Raw genomic sequence first — 17498 nt, 5'->3', positions numbered from 1 at the left:
CAAAATAGGGAAATTTTTATGGGCCACCTGCAGGAGAGGGTCAATTGTGTAGGGGCTTTATTCATAGTAAAAATCTGTTAAGGAAATAGCATGTAAATTTTAGATGAAAAATGTACATATATATGTACATTATATATATGCGTGTGTATATATAATGTACATTATACACATATATAATGTGCTATATATATATATATATGTATATATATATATAAAATATAAGATGCACATACCCCCCTTTCCCCAAAGATTCTAAGGAGTCAGGCGTCTGCAGGAAGCTTTAGATTCCTATTCGGGGGCCGGAGGACATAACCCGTGCCCCCTTGAAGGTAAGCAGCGGTGGCGTGAAACTTGTATCTGTGCCCAGATTTCCCGGCTTAGCAATGCCGGTCAAGCGTGCCAACCCACAAGAAATCACAACAGCTCCAGGCTGCTGCCAGGAGCTCAGTTCCAGGTGCCTGCTGATTTTGTTCCCTCACTGGGGACCTGCATTTCTGTAGGCCAGAGAAAAGGCGGCCTCCGATTGCCGAGATTCAGGAACATCAAACTGTTTGGTGGAACTGTACAAAGCGGTTTGCCTCCTACTGGTTTTTACATCATAAAAGGTGCAGGGAGCTTGTGCTATCCGCTTGCTTGACATCATTGACTCATTTCTCTGGGCGCATTGATCCCCCTGCCAAACGCAGCAGACTTCCCGAGCCAGGACTTTGGGCTCTGATTCTCGCCACGTGCTCATTTACAGTCTGATTTGCATTAGAGCTATTTTGCTAACTGTTATCTGACTCTCACCTTCACCAATAGCAGCAAAAAGCAAGCTTGAAAGTTTCACTATTATGATCATGCTAAATCCAAACCACTGGCCATGAATTTAACCCCAACGCTGGACAATCCAGATTAAGATCTATTGATTTATTCAGTAAACATTTACCGCGTGTTTATCAGGCTCTGTGCTAGATGGAAGGGAGGTAAGGTACGCCTGACAAACGAGACAGACACGACCCCTGAGCTTCCCGAGCTGTGGTCTACTGGGAGGGACAGACACAAAGAATTAAGTAGGCGAATTGATCAGTGGCAAATTGTGGCAAATACTATGAAGGAAGCAAGCAAAGCGGTGAGCTTGGGGAACAAAGGAAAGACGAGCCCCACTTTAGAGAGAGGAGGTAGGAGAGGCCTCTCCGAGAACGGAAGGTGTGAAGGGCCCAGTCATGCAATGAGCAGGTGCGAGGAATGTTCCAAGGGGAGCCCTGGATGGAGAGCCCCACGTCCTCCGCCGGGACAAAGGGGCAGTGTTCTGCTTGGTGTGCCACAAGGAGATGAAACAGCGGTGTTTTGAACTGGTACATTTTGGGTCAGGGGGTGAGGAGCAAGTCCTCTTACGTGGCCCTTTTTCCCCTCCCCTTACCATTGGATTTTCTCTTTGTGTGGAGAAAACAGAGAAGGATGAACATCTGATCTGAGATGAGTGGTCTCAGAGCACCGTCACATATATAAGAAAACAGAATCACGTGGATTGGGACCTTGTTTCAATATGGCAACTGGCACTTGTTTGACTCAAAGGTTAATTGTTGCTCCTTTAAAAACGCAATTTACTGAAAGCCTCTTCGTTCTCTTTGTAAAGCAGATTTCAGCTGTGTTGAGATAAAAAGTTGTTACTGACAAACAAAGCTAACATGACCTTTATATTCATCCTCTTTCAGATGAACTGGGAAGCGACAACCTGAAAGTGTAAGTCGTCTGTCTCCCTCCAGCACTGTGTGGTATGGAAATAGGACCCTCGGGAAAGGAGCCGATTAGAGGGCCGTCTGCCTTCCCCAGAGTTTTTGTCCCGAAGCCCCGTGCGGGGACCTCTTGCTTCCTGGGCCCCAGGAGACAGCCCCTAGCTGTCTAGGAAATGATGTTTCAGTGCCCAAATCTCAATCCAGGGAGGGGGCGGATCTGGACTGAGGACAGGGTCCTCTGTTCAGAAAAGAATCTTTTTCTGACTGCTACCAATTCCAAATGCACAGTCGTTCAATATTCTGATCTTGGGTGTAGTTCAAGGACATTAGCCTATTTATTCGGATTAATAATTTTATCACCAGGGAAGATATGTTTGGTGCTATTAAGGGAGGGGAGCCCTGGTAGAGATGAATGGAGGGGAGAGAAAAGGAAGTTGGGGCAGGAGTGTGGGGGGTATGTGTGTGGGGGGGGCCGGGGGCGTGGAGGGGTGAGGCTACCAAGAGGAAGGAAGGGAGAGAGAAAAATAGAAGATTCACCCCAGAAGAATGTTCTAGGGCGAGGCTCACCTCCTCCTCCTCCTTGCCCTTAGATACTTTGCTCACTTCCTCTACAAGGTATAAGTCCTATGCGGCCATCAGAGCGGGTGGTCCCCTTCCCTCAACCCTTCTTCCATTAACCAGGGGCTTCTCTCTGCTAAAGTGTGTGCTCTAAGCCCCCAAACCCTGGCAAGTGAGGGGCCATGGATTCCTCCAAGACAGGAAGCCTGGGAATGGAAGGCGAAGGTGATCCAAGTCGCCTTTGACTGGTGGCCTCTTTACTGAGGCACTGATCAAAAACCCCAAAGAAAGGGAAGTGAAATTAAGCAAGGCCACAGGGCTAAATATGGCACTCCCTGGAGGAGGCTCACAGAGGAAGACTCGCTGCTTTGTTCTGTACCTTTGGGGCAGCTGAACCTCCTGGGTCCCCTTTCAGCCCGCACACTGCTCTGTGAGCCTCTGCCCTCCACTCCTGGATCAGTGATAGGTGAAGATTTGTTCGTTTTAACTTTCTTCCTATTAGAGTTTAGTACACTTGAATAGGGTGCACGCTCCATCTACCTGGAGTGTAAGGCAGTGAATCGAGTTCATCTTCCTGTGCACAGCCAACATTCTAGGCTCTCCCAAAATGAAACTCAGCACATCACACTTTTTTTTTCCCCCTTCCAATAAACTTTTTGTTCTCTTTTAGCCCTATTTTTGAGGAAGACACACCCTCCGTTATGGAAATAGAAATGGAAGAGCTCGACAAATGGATGAACAGCATGAACAGAAATGGTAGGTGGTAGCCTTGTTTTTTCCACCCCCTCTCGTAAGAGGAGGCTGAACAGTTTTGCTGTAAATGCCCCGTGAGTCCTGGAGTGTGGCGGCGTGAGCCCAGGCCTCGTTAGAGTTAATGCGAGCAGGTAACACACTTGGGGCTGACCACCCTTAAATAATCAGTTTAATTATTGCATCATGGCCACTTGTTTTTATTTTGGTACAGGTTTTTCAAATGTTTTTTTTTTTTTTTGAGAAGAAAATGGTCTTTATTCAAGAGAGGAAACCACTGATTCCAAATTATTTGGAAAAAAGTTAATATCTGGCATTACCTTCTATTTAGAGATCTATGATTTTAATCTGTATATGGTTATGAAATTTTATCAAATAAGGCTGTTGACATAGATTGATGCTGTCCAATACAATAGACACAAGTCATCCGTGGCTATTTAAATTAAAATTTAAATAAATAAAATTAAAATTTAAATAAATAAAATTAAAAATTTTTTTCCTCAGTCACTCTAGTCACATTTTGAGTGCTCAGTAGCCATTTGTGGCTAGTGGCTACTATATTATATAGCACAAATTTAGAACATTTCCATCACTTTAGAAAGAACTATCAGACAGCACTAATATTAATAGTGATATAGACATTCCCGTATAATTTAATTTCAAATTGATATCTAGCAGTAATTATAGTATATGTTCCTTACTTTTCATTAAATCAATATTTGGACTAAAAATGACAACAGCCATTTTTTTCTTTTAAAAGATCCTTTAAAAATGAATAAATTATTTTAATGCTCAGATTAAGCTAATAAAATCTATTATTTATATTATCATAACCTTTGTATTTTAAACATTTAACTAAAAAGAAAATACCGTGGGGTCTATTACATTCAACAATCTACAATGGAGTTCTCAAATTCAAAGATTTGTTGTTAGAATTATTGTACCAGAGGCTTATTAACATGAGTTTTCCAAAGGATTAGAGTCATTCAACTAAATTGTACAATTTTGAACAGTTTTTCATAGTCCAATGTTGGGGGAAGATTGGCTCTGAAAAGCATTTGAGGATAGGAGTGGGTCATTGAGATAATTTTAAAGTAGGTTAATTTTATTGTTTTTAGTTTATAAAAGTAATAGACATACACAATAATTTAAAAAAAAAAAGTAGAAATAAAAAAAATTCCTCCACCCAAAGACAACCTCTCTTAACATTTTTGTGTATTTCCTTTTGTTCCTGAGATCATTTTAATACAAAAATCGTGAGCTTATACTCACTAAAACCATAAAACTGAAAAAAGGCATTTCTATTTGACAACTAAAGCAGAGTTATTTTGGCACGTAGCCGTGGTCTAACAGGAGAGAACTCTGATGACCTCGAGAAGGTGACTGTTCCCCGCCCTACCTGCTTCTTTGCCATCCTGCGTCCTGACTGAACTCATTCTGCAGGCACATCAAGACCTCAGGCAAAGCCATTTCATTCCACCCTCCATTCTGAAACATGCAGATTCTAGCTTTTGGAGCCACAGGGGTGGCTTCAGGGACTACATAACTAAGCAGTGATGAATTGTGCCCTTTTTCAACAGGGCCAGAAGCACATTGAAATCTTGTATCTGTGTTATTAGTGCTTTTTCTACCTTAAAAGCCTTGCCACCATTAATCTTTTAACCTCTGGAACTGCCTGGTGAGGCCATTTCTGCACAAGTAACCATACAGATCAGAGAAATGTGATGCTCAACTGTATGAATTTTGTGGATAGAAAACAGAATTTCAGTGACTAATGATAAGTTTGCTTTTATTCTGTCCTAGCCGACGGTGAATGTTTACCGACTTTAAAAGAAGAAAAAGAATCAATCCACAGCCCAAGGTACTTCTATTTTCTACCATAGATTATATGTATATGGGGGAAGAGATTGGAGACCACAGTAGAGCACTTTTGCTCACCTTCTCTGTGCTTGTAAATTTTATGTGACAATTTCTATGCGTGTATGTATGTGTAGTGTGGAGTAAAGGAAGTGTGAATTACAGAAAGTAGGCACAAAGTAAATATCATAGTGACTGTTTATCTTTAGAAATAAATCAGTATTGACATTTTCTTGTCCTTCTAAAGAGATACTGTTAAGTTAGCTTCTGTTTTAGTCATAAAACTTTCTGATTATAACAAACAGTAGGTTTGTTTATCTTACATGAGTAGATATTTGGTAAGGAAAATGGATGGGGGCGACAGTCTCAAAGTGCGTAGCTGTAAACAAGAATGAGTAAAATGAAAGTATTTTAAAAAAAGAAAGAAGCCCCTCCTCTCTGGATGGGATTGCTGAGAAAAATTAAATGAGAATTACAAAACAAAAAAAATTTAATTCTACCACTAGGTGGCTCTGCTTGATAGAAAATTTTGGTGCGTGGAGCTTGGGCATCTTTTCGCATTCCATGTTCTTATTTAAATTACATTATCTTCTGTGAGGAGAGAAATTAGCATGTTTGGGGTGTTTTTGATCAGGTCAGGACATGGGACCTGCTCATGGGAAATAGGATCAACCATTCAACAAGTCGGGGACTTTCTCCGTAGAGCACTGCTGTCATTTGGGGCTCATGGAACTGTTGACAGGAGTGACTTGAGATGACCAGCGAGCAGAGAACATGACTGAGCCCGTGACTGAAATACTACATTCCTGTCAGATTAAATAAAACACACTTTCAAAGCAGGATAAATACCACCCACTTTCTCTCCCTTCATGTTAACCAGAGGCCCTGTGCCAATCATCTTAAATGCTCCCAGAGTGTAGTTGCTGTCATTGGGCATCCCTGAGGCACAGCAATGCAGAGAAAGACTGATTACTAGACAGTGATTGGGGCAGTCAGACATTCATCTTCTGGATCCTTATTCTGCATCTAAACCTTCCTCTAAACCTTACCTAAGAAGTCGCCATCTGACAGCTGTCCCTGCATTGTGGCACCACAGCTCAGCTCTGAAGCAGGAGTCGACATTTTATTGCAGATTTTAGAGAAATCTTTGTTACCTCTCCAGGCATTTGCGTGTTAAAATTTATAACTGGTTCAGAAAAGATTCTATCTTACATAAATGAGATACCAAATATTAACAAGCCGACGAAAGAAAACAAATGTTAGGAGGAATATCACAGAGGACAATATCGCAAAGGAAATTTTTCCTGGCATTTCCACCTTACCTAATGATGAGCCACTATGTATGGCTAGTATAGGGCTCAGGTCTCCACTAAAACCCTATAAATATCTTATTACTGTATCTCCAGTGGGCACCGTCACATGATGTGAAATGTCAGTGGTTTTCATACACCTGCCCCTTGTTCTTTGAAATCAGTGACAACAAAAATGCTTAATGTTAGAGTATTGTAAAATGCCTAAAGCTTCTTAGCTATCATAGTTTTGAAATGTTGAGAGGTGGTCTTAAAAATAAGCTCAAGCTCATTTCTGCCTGTGAGGCAAAAAGTCTTAACCTATTTGGAGAACTGCTTTATGCTAAATTGTTATTTTTAAAGGGAATGCCTACATTCCTCTATTGGTTTAGAACTGCCTGGCTGTAATTCACAGGACAACTGTCAGGCCTTTACCTCATTCTTTCTCTGTGAAGCCAGCACCAACCAAGAGTGGCAAGTCACAGGACTGGTACCACAGGACACTTTCTGGTTACTTCCGTGGGTATTGTGGTATTGCAAAGCCAATTCTATTTTGATTCAGTAAAAACTCAGAAAAGTACAAAGCACTTAGAACAAAGCCTGGCAAAGATAAACTCCCAATAAATACTGGTTATTATTAGTAAATTAAAACAGATACCCATAGACTCGCTCCCTTTTGGGTTAATGCTGCTGTGCCCTAAGGCCCAGGCACATGTCTATTGTTGTCATTAACTTCATTATAACTGTCATTATTTTCGCCCCTGGTTTCCCTGGTGACTTCTTTTTGGACCTCACTAATCCTTTGGACACCCCTCCATTACCATCATAGGCCTTTAGTGTTGGTGGTTTCAGAATAGTCCTCTTAGCGGTCTGGAGGTTTTGAAAGGATTTATGTATAGTTTGAATTATTTTATAGTTTGCATTATCTTTCTTTTCTGATTTCATGATGTCATGATTTCATTCACATTTCTTTTTCCTATGACCTAATTGCATGGATAATTGGTAAAGCTTTTGCTTTACTGGATCCGGTCACCACCCCATACCGAATGTGCCACATGGTGTACAGACATCAGACTTCTTTCGTCAGGGTTCATTACCCAGGCCTTTTGGAACTTTGAATATTTAATCCGAGACGGCACTAAGATTTGCTTTTTTCTCTAAAAGCTTATGAATCATTAGAGATACAGGTAGAGAGCACATTGATCATTGGACTTGGGGGATTAGTTTTAAGACCTGACTTGGTCGTTTGTTCCTGATACTAAGACAAGTCACTTTAACTCCCTGAGCTTCAGTTTCCTCATCTTGAAAAATGGAAATAATGCCACTTGTTCCTCCAGTTTCGCAGGATCATGAGAGAGAGAGAGAGAGAGAGAGAGAGAGGACACTTCGTAAGTGTTAAGGCACCATGCAAATAATACTAATTTCGTTATGCTCTGGCAACTGTTCTCCCTCCTTCTCCAATTGGCTTTTTTTTTTTTTAAGACGGCATTTTAGAGCAATTTTAGATTCATAACATAATTGAGCGGAAAGTACAGAGATTTCCCATATGCTCCCTGCCCCCATACATGCACAGCCTCCCCCACTAGAATGGTACATTTGTTAACCTACTTTGACACATCATTACCCCAAAAGTTCCCCGTTGGCTTTTACCAGTGTGAATCATTCTTCCTCTACTATTTAAGCACTGCACAGGTGATGCTAATGCTTCAGAAGGTATATAATAGTCACTGAGATTGAACTCGTTGGCAAACACATATCCCTATCCTCCTGGTAAATTAAGACTTCTAGAATCTATTTACAAGGTTCAGCCCTTCTTGTTGCCAGAAAGTCACCCTGACATAGAAGCTCTGTCATACGTAAGGTCTGCTGTGCTTCTGGGAAAAAGGAGAGTATCTGGCCACCAGCCGACACTTCGCGTGCCACATGGTGTGCAGAGGATTCGATCTTCAACTTTCTCTCGTTAGCGTCCATAATCCCAGGGCTTTCAGAACTTTTCCCACATATCCCTTTGGTTAGCCATCGTTCATTACTTTGCCCTGTCTTCACGGAAGGGACATTTTCCTTGAGCTATGGAATTTAGCTTTTGCATAGGATTTAAATAAGGGCCAGAGATATACGGGTACCAAGGGAAGTTTATGTTACGGTTTTCGGTTTTTTTGTTTGTTTGTTTGTTTTTGTTTTAAATCAATAGGAAAAGACAAAAGAATTGTGGGGGGGAGGGGAAGTTCTATATTATTTCTCATGTTAGCACTTTCCCTGTAATTCATGTCTGTTATGTGTCCGGCATTGTGTGAGGTACTGAGGACAGTGGCAGTGGAATAGTGTCTAAGGGGCGGTGCAGGGGAGCTGGAGAGGTCTTCCCCAGAGTTGATGAGAACGTCATCACTGACATCGGTGAGCATTGCCAGTTGTGGTGAGAATAAAAATGGACCCACCGAGTGGGTTTTATTATTGCTTAAATTCTCTGTAAAGAATGCACTTCCTTCTTGTCTACCCCTTCCCTCACAACACCTCCCCAAATGCCACGGGATTGTGGGAAAGACAAGAAAGATAGAGTCCGTGTGATCACAGTGCTTACAAGCTAGCCAGTCTCTTCCTTCTTCCGGAAGCCTTTTGTAGTCGGACATCCAATTCCTGAAAGCTTGGCGTTTCTGTCTCTGCTAGTTGACGTGAACAACCACAGAAAAAAGAATTGCAAATAGTAGCCAAGCGCCCATCTCCTTCCTCTTTATGCCCGTTGGCCACAAAGATGATTTTATATTGAGTAATGGCATTGGGAAAGATTAGGAACAAAATTAGATTAGGCTCCTCCAAGTGGAATTATAATTTTGAAAGTATAGTAATAACAATAATAAGACATTTATATTTTCTATATGCCCAATGCTTAGGTGCTGTCACCTAGGAAACTAAGTCGGAGAAGATAACAGTGTGCCTGTTCTAGTTTGGCAATAATTCTATTGTTTATTCTATTGATTCATGTCTGAGTTAATGACATTATAAAAATGAATCGCTTCAATATTTTTCAGAAAAATGCAGGTTAGTTTAATAGAGCATCTTGTAAATGTCTTTCTTTTTCTTTCCTTCTCTTTATCTTTTTTTTTTTTTTGAGAAAGTATAATTGTTGATGTAGTCTCTCAAAATATATTTATTGAGCACCTAATTTGTTCCTGACAGTGTCTACATCATGCCAAGACAACCAGTTGAAAACAAAATAACCCATCTAAGTAAACCTGGAACTCAGAGACGTTAAGTGATTTGTCCAAGTTCACACAGCAAGTTTATGATAAAGGTCAATTTAGAGAAGAGTTTAAAACTGCATTTTTTTCTTCTATTAATTAGTTAAAATAAAAGAAATATTCTATAAATTAAAAACAAATTAGAAATTTAAAAAAGCACACTTAGCAGCAAGAAAACCAGCCACCATGAGGCTAATAAGTGTATTTGGAGAGTGAGGTGTTCATCATCTAGTGTAGGCACTGACATGACTGAACCATTGCTTGCAAGAGAACAGGAGTTTTGTGTGAACTGTTTTGGCCTCTTCACTCAAGCAAATGTCTGCGAACACTTCCTATTATTATTTTTTTATATGTGAAGGTTTTTTTTTCTCTTCCTCTCTAGTCCCTCAAAATTTATTTATAAGTCAAGAAGTATTGAACATTCAGTATATTAAGTGACAACTGGTTTTGCTCAAATCTGGGACTGTTCCTTATGTGACCAGGCTGTATTATAGGGACACAAAGGAACAGTTTATAATCTTGCAGGATAATAACCTCAAGTAACATTAAAATGCAGGTGTGTGGTGGGCGGGTTAGGGAAGAGGTACTTAATGTAATACACCACAGCATTGTTTGAATAGTGGCCCAGATTATGTCTACACTGTGAGCATGATCTACGTGTCTTGGACTAAGTCTAGGCCTGACTCTGATGTTAGCCAGATGTGTGACCTCTATAATTTCACCCGGGCCAGGCCTCTTTCGGGAAGGAGAAGGGACATTATATTGATGCAGAGAAAGGGAGCATGATCTAATGGCTATGTGGCTTTGTGCGAAACTGAACTCTGCACTTCCCCAAAATCCAAGTTGGAGAACATCATGACATGAGAAAGGTTTAACGTAGCTTTATTGCCATCTTTTGAGAGAGGGAACATTAGCTGTGGTCATAAAGAGGGATTGTTACAAGATAAACTGGTCAGGAGAACAAAGATGGCTTATCTGACCCTGACCGCAACAAAGGGGCAGTTATGAAACAAAGGGTTAGAGTTGCATCTGTCCTCATTTAACTGGTAGCATTCCAATTAAATGCTTTCTTAATAATAATAAGATGCTGCTTTTTAATCAATTCAATTTGTTTTTTTTTTTTTTTTAGTTGTAGGCTTGTTACTACACAGGCTTTGGGGAAAGCTGTCCCACGCTCTTAAAATATCTATATAAGACTCCGAGAAACTGACTCACTAATGTCTGTTGTGGATAAGTCACTAGGACCGTACGAATTAACACAGAGAGGCAAGCAATAGAGGTTTGAAGCAACATCACTTATTTTATTTGTTGCAGTTCTGTGGCAGTTTGCCAAGATATTTTTAACAGGAGACTCTAGAATTTGCCAGAGTTAAAAAACGTCTGGGCTTATTTGATTATTTCATAGAGATGATAAATAGCCACTAAGACAGCAGGAAACACATGTAACTAAATAAAGCCCTGAGCGTGACAGAGAGAACGCCTCTGGGCTCAGGTGGGAGGCCAAGTCTCAGGCTGCTGACTTACCAGGCTTGATGGCCAACAAACCACTGGTGAAAATTTGCATGTGAGAGTTACAACACTAGGAATGACCTGATGTCCCACCACTGAAGCAACTGTACCTACACTGTGGCCAGGCCTGTCACATCGCTCATGGTTCACGGAGCTGCGGCAGTAAGCTCCGTATGTGGGCTCCTGTGCTCTTTGGTGCTTTAAATAAATGAGTTCTGGTTGGTGGACGATCCACCAAAATGCTCGTGGAGAGTTCTAAACAAATCACACTTAAGTATATTCTCCTCAGAAACTGAAAGATGGTTTCTTAAAGCCTTTGGCTATTCGAAGCAATGTTCCAGCTCCTATCTGACAAACATTTGCTAGCGTGGGATCTTCGAAATAAGAATAACATGTGTTCATATGTCTTTGTGTCAGGCCTGTAGCATAGTGCTTTACCTGCATTTTCTCATTTATTCTTTACAACCTGGTAAGGTACATGGTATTATTATGTATGTTTTGCAGGAGAGATGAGAACAGAAAACAGACAGATTCATTTGCCCAGGTTCACACGGCAAGGAAGTGGCTGAGCTCCGATTCAAGCTCTGGCCCTCCGACCCTGCGCTCCTATCTACTATGCTAAAAAAGCTACTGTTAGCGCATACTAGCGTTAGTACTGCCACAAAAGCAACATAAGATGTGAAGTATCCAGGCGTAAACTTAACCAAAACACGCATGGAATAGTATAAAAAGAAACTGTTCAAAAAGAACTTTTAATAGAGGGACATAAAAAGATTTAAACAAATGCAGAGAGACATACTGTGTTCCTGAATGAAAGACTCAGCAATGTAAAAATTATCATTTTAGATTTAACCCAGTCCTTGATATCCCAATGAACGTTTCATCTGGAAGAATCACTGTGCATAAATAGCCAGGACAATTCTAAAAGAGCAATTGTGAGAGAGTGAACAGGGCTGGAATTTGCAGGGGACATGCTCCAACAATTCAACTCTGTACACCCACAACCAGATAAGAATTACTAATGGAATAAAATCGAATATTCAAGAACAACCTTGAATAAGTTATAAAAGTAGCATTTCACAGCTAGTGAATTAGTCAATAACTATTCTTGGGACAACTGACTAACATCTGGGGTTGGGGGGTGGGATTTAGAGGTCTGGGGTTGGGGGGGGATTTAGAGGTTGGGGTTGGGGGGATTTAGAGGTCTACTTTATGTTTTAGATTAAAATAGACTCCAAATAAATTTAAACACTAAAAATAAATTAAAAATCCAGAAAAAGTATAGGTACATATTATAGCTTTAAGATGGGGACTAGTTTGAAAGAATAACACATAATCAAAAACTACATCAGAAAACAGTAGACTTAGCTACATTAAAAACTCAAATTTTCTGTACCTCAAAAATCACAATAAATAAAATTAGAAGGAAAATGACATACTGGGGAAACGTGTTTGCAATATACATGATGAACAAAAAATTATTATTAATACATAAACCAATAAAAAAGATAATTATCCCATTTTAAATATGAGCAAAGCATATCAAGAAGCAATTTAGCAAAAGAAGTTAAAATTATCAGTAAAACTTTGAAAAAATATTTTTCCTAGTAATAAAAAAAATGAAGAAAAAGTAAAGATAAACAGGATACTATTTTTACCTATTGGATTTACAAAAAAGTGAAAATGATAATATCCAGTATTGGAGACAACACGAGGAAAAGAATAGTTTCATAAAAGAAAATGCTGAGAGATGGTGAATTGTACTAAATTTCTAGGGAATACGGTAATTTGACAGAGGGCTAGTCAGGATTTAAAATGCATACATTTTAATTTCGCATTTCCTCTTTAGATATTTATGCAAATGTTAATAACTGAAAATATGCAGCAATTTTATAATGAAAAGAAGCTAAAACTTGGAAGTAGCCCAAATATTTAACCATAAGAATATGGCTAAGGAAAATTTTTTTGGGTCTAGTGAGATAATGGGATGCTCTGTAGCCACTAAAAAAATATTATTAGCAAGGTAGGATGTCTATTTGTGAGTGAGAGTAAGAAACGCAGATTACTGCACAATATGCATAGCGTGATCTCGTTTTTGTATAAATAGCAAAATGTTAACTATTGTGAGATTGTTAGTATTTTTATTTTGTTTATTCGTATTTTCTATTTTTTTCAACAATGAATATGGATTGGTTTTATAATAATTGAAAAAAATAGCTTTTTAAATAACTGCTGGACACAGATCGGTGCTGTGGACAAAAGAGGGATTGTGCCTATTGCCATTGAGTTTTCGATTATACTTCGCTCAGAGTAGCAGAAAATTCAAGGTAAGACCACGAAGGGAAATCGTGCAATTCAGAGACTTAGGCTCTGTCGACATGAACTCTGGATCTTAGAACTCTTAATCTTGCTACCACCCAATTTCCAAAATATGAAACCTCCTTGCCCAGTTTAAGAGTTGTTCAAGGTGACATAATGGAACTGGGTTGTTACATCTACTCTTCAGATTCCTTAATTGTCAATCAGGCTTCCATTTTTAATAAGTTTTTCTGTAGAAGTTGTCCTTTTTCATACTGTCTGCCTTCCTTCTCCTTTCCCATCGATCATCCCTTCTTATCACGGCTTCTTCCCCATCTTCACGACATAAACACGAACGCACAAACATGCACCCGGTGTTTCCCGTCCTTTTTCATGGACCTTCTATCTCTATCTATCGAGTTGTTTCAGAGTCATTTTGGAAACACATGGTATTTCACTGAGCAAGAGAGCACTGAAGTAGGAGTCAGAGGAATGGAATCTGTTGCAGACGGTACACACCTATGAGCTAAGGAGACACTGTGTCACGTAGGTTATTATCTTTCAGGCACTTCCTTAGAAAAAAGGTCACCTCAGACAGAGATGTGCTAAGATTTGGGTGAAGAGGCACCAAACTAAATAGAGATGTGGAGGAGAGATGGAGTGGCCTTGTTTCCAGGCCTTCTTCCTGCTTTCCAGGAGACTTGGGTGGCCTTCCTGGTGAAAAGCTCAGAGCCAGATGCGTGGCAAAGATCGCCAAGTTAGAACAAAAAGCACACTTCAAGTAGAGCTGGGCCTGGTTAGTACTTGGATGGGAGACCGCCTAGGTGCTGTAGGCGTAAAAAACAATTAAAAGAATAAAAAATAAAAATTTTTTAAATTAAAGAATAAAAAAATATAAGGGATTGTATACTGACAAGGTCCTTGTAATCTGTGAGGTCAACCAAGGATTGCCTCGCCTAAAAAAAAAGAGAAACAAAAGCGCAAATTAGCCAGACAGCACGGTCATGTCCAAATACCACGTCCATAATTCATGTCTGCTCACACTCCAAGATGCCTTGGATTCTAAATGACGCTGAGAAGGCACCTCCAGATCCTGTGGATGTGAACAAAATGGGACTTTGAAAACATGCCAGGACCACAAACTTTTGAGGGAAGGCAACACATGGTTTCTTTAAAAAGAAAAAAGAAAAAAAAAAAAGCAATTTGGCATTGATTCATAGAGAATGAGATTAAATTTAAAGGGGGGACCCCTGACTCCATCTGGCTCTCTCTCCATTGGAGCTGGGGAAAGACGTTAGAGCAAGAGTTAGGGTTATTTCTTGTCTCTTAAGGATTTTCTCCTCAGGGATCAAATATAAAATCCAAACCGACCTTTGTTTCAGAAATGGTAAACTGGACATTCTTGGCTTCTTGATTGTTTGTGCTCTCTCTTGAGCCATCTTCAAAGTGGAGTGACCAGCTCTCAGTAGCTTCTTGGAAATACACTAATGTTCTGTTTTTTACAGCGACAATGAATCCTAAATCTGAATAGTGCTAATGTTTCCGGAGAGCATCAGCCCTGGAGGAAGCCTGCTGGGCCGACAGAGGATGAAGAGGACACAAATTTAAGTAATTTCAAATCAACATAGACACAAGAACCTTTTGCTGTTTCTTACAACACCCACTCTTCCTAATGATGGCATCACCTGTACTTGGAAAAATGTGCGTTTGAGAAGTATGAGGAAAAGGCCTGGCTGACATCCATCTCTGAGCGTGGAGGAGCCATAAGATACACTCTCCTCGAATCAATGGGTGATCCCTCTCAGCCAGCCTCTAGCTGACTGCACTCACTTCGGCCATGCTTTCTTCGTCCTTGTTACCTTTCTGTTTCATTTCTCAGGGTTTAAATCAGGAGGCTGTTTTATCTATGGTTTCCTTCTGGGTCACCTTGTTACCTAATTAGCTTTGGGTAATTTCCTCTGATTAGTCAAGGCCTTTCATAGGTCAACTGCATGCAGCAGGAACTTTTCTCAAGGCCAGTGTGTCATGGAAAAGACAGCAAACGAACCAAGTGTTTTACAGTGTACACCATTCCAGGAGGCTGATAAGCTCGTTTCTGCCTGCCAAGATGCAGCAGTGAGAGCCCAACAGTCCTGCGGAGATGCTGTTTGTGGACCTGGAGTTGGCTAGATCCAGTCACCCTTGAAACTTCTCAGAGGAACAGGAATCTTCAATGACAGAGCAAATGTTTTCCTTCTCAGCTAAAACTACCTACTAGTTTGCATTTCCCTGAAGCTCATTCTTGTTCTCGCCACATCTCCCCTGCATGTGGTAGGTAGGGAGGTAGTGAGTGCAATTGGGGGTCAACTGTCACCCTTCTATTTCTCTGAGATCTTTAAGGTCATTTGAAACAAATAGGAATGGGAAATATTGGTGTCTGAGACAGATGTCACTTACTGCACTCAGTATTCTTTCCTGCCGAGCAAGTCAAGCCTCATGCCCTCCTCAAACAGCTCTCAGAGAGGTCACTTTCAGCCCATCAGAGATGGCAATATACTTGGTTTCTGCACGATATTTGTTGACATCTTCACATTGGAACCAATGGCACAAAACGCAAAAGGGCCTGTTTATCACTCCCACTCACGTAAAATCAACCTCCATTTACTCCTTACTTTTCTAATTCTGACCTTTAAAGCAATCTAGGAAATGGGGTGTCCTCAGGTCTTCTACAACACCTAATATTTTATTCCAGTAAAGAAACAAAGAATAAAAACTTTATCTTACGTCTCACGTATGAGGGGAGACGAGGTTCACCACTTGCTGCTGAATTTTGGGTTGTGTTTGAAAGGCAGTCCTAATGCATAACGAAAACTGCCTCTTTCTTTCTTTCAGAGACTCAGAGACAGCTTTAACTGGTACTTGCCTTCTAACTCTGCCCATAATTTTAAAGGTGGAGTTCGGATTCAGGGCGGTCTTTCTACAAGAAGACAGAACTGCCTGGTTGTGTTTCACCACTGCTATTATGCTATCCTGGTACCTCATGGAGCTTTAGCAAAAGATATCGAACTTCAACAGATTTATCTGGCATATTCCCGTTAGGACATCCTAAAATGGCATTTTTGTTTCCACTGCTGTTTTGCATATTCATGTTCAACTTGAGTGCCACAGTGATTCTCAGATACTTGTGCCAAAATTGCCACTTTCCGAATTATCATTTCTGCCTATTCGGTTACTTTAAGTTTGTATGTCATCAATGTTTGACTCTTAAAAGAGTCTCAGTTAGCTTCTTTCTCTCTCTAGGTAGCTAAGATTTTTGCTGAACACTTAGGCATGTGAACTTCACTCAACCCTATCAAATAATATGGACTTTACACATTCTGAGAAGTATAAGGGGTCTTGGAATCTCACTTTGATGAAGTAGTATTTCATATAATAAAAATATTCTCATTCAGTATTCAAAATAACTTCAAATTCCAGAAGAAGCAAACTTCAGCAACATGTCATTGAGATTATACATGAAAAATTACTAACCTCTACAATTGCACAGTGTAGGAGGTACTTGTTAAAAATAGTTAATTCTGGCAAGATGTATGAAATTAATGTGGGTCAAACAGTCAAGGGTCAATTCTAGCACCCTGTATTTTTTTTTATTATTATTACTATCCATAGGCATCATAGATTCATGATATCTTCAAGAATTTTTTAAAACCCAAACTTAATTTTGTTTCAGATTATCGTTAGGAAAAATCTCATTAATTTGCCCTAGTTGGATAGCCAATCGAAGCAAAATCTGACTTTAGAATATTTTAAAAATGTTTTATTTTGTTTTTGTACATTTTAAGCATATTAGGTTAATAACATTGCCTAGTTCAACTTCTCAGGAAACTTGTTTTAATAAATATGTAAAAATATCTATCTTAACTTAATGAAGTGACTCCTCTCTCTGGGAAGGTCATTGTCATTCAAACAAGCACACAACGTGGATCAACTTTGATACCCATAGGGTAACAGATGCTTCTGCTGATCACCCTCTCAGCTCTAGCAATGTAAATGGGTGATTTTAAAAAAAAAAAAAAGCCTTTGTCTATTCTTTTATTTTGGTTGTTTAAATTATCAGTTTGTCTCACTAGCTCTGGAAGAAGGCCCTTATGTTGAGTAAACAAAAAAATGCAGATGTTAGTTTCAACTTCTATCTTAATTAGTACAAATTCTGAATATAGTGGCGTGATAAGACATGGTTTCACACTGGGAAGACACTGGTGAAATTCTCATTGTGGGGAAAAATTTGAAACTTTCTACTGAAT

At 39.8% G+C, this 17498-nt stretch overlaps 1 protein-coding gene across 2 annotated transcripts in view; it reads left to right on the top strand.

Moving 5' to 3' along the window:
* The window catches only part of TMEM154 (transmembrane protein 154), a 38192-nt gene extending 20937 nt beyond the window's left edge, over window positions 1–17255 (top strand). Inside the window, exons 4-8 of one of the 2 annotated variants that reach the window (XM_016144582.2) lie at window positions 1698–1725; window positions 2947–3032; window positions 4830–4887; window positions 13135–13244; window positions 14721–17255. In XM_016144582.2, the coding sequence (XP_016000068.1) occupies window positions 1698–1725; window positions 2947–3032; window positions 4830–4887; window positions 13135–13231 (269 nt within the window). In that variant the 3' untranslated portion in view covers window positions 13232–13244; window positions 14721–17255. The remainder of the gene's footprint in view (window positions 1–1697; window positions 1726–2946; window positions 3033–4829; window positions 4888–13134; window positions 13245–14720) is intronic. The other variant, XM_016144583.2, reaches the window with a different exon arrangement.
* The last annotated feature ends 243 nt before the right edge of the window (window positions 17256–17498 follow it).

The sequence above is a fragment of the Rousettus aegyptiacus genome, unplaced genomic scaffold (genome assembly GCF_014176215.1).
Source record: "Rousettus aegyptiacus isolate mRouAeg1 unplaced genomic scaffold, mRouAeg1.p scaffold_m13_p_16, whole genome shotgun sequence".
NCBI classification, from domain to species: Eukaryota; Metazoa; Chordata; class Mammalia; order Chiroptera; family Pteropodidae; genus Rousettus; species Rousettus aegyptiacus.
The sequence above is the reverse complement of the archived record's forward strand: the minus strand, read 5'-3'. Positions and strand labels throughout refer to the sequence as shown.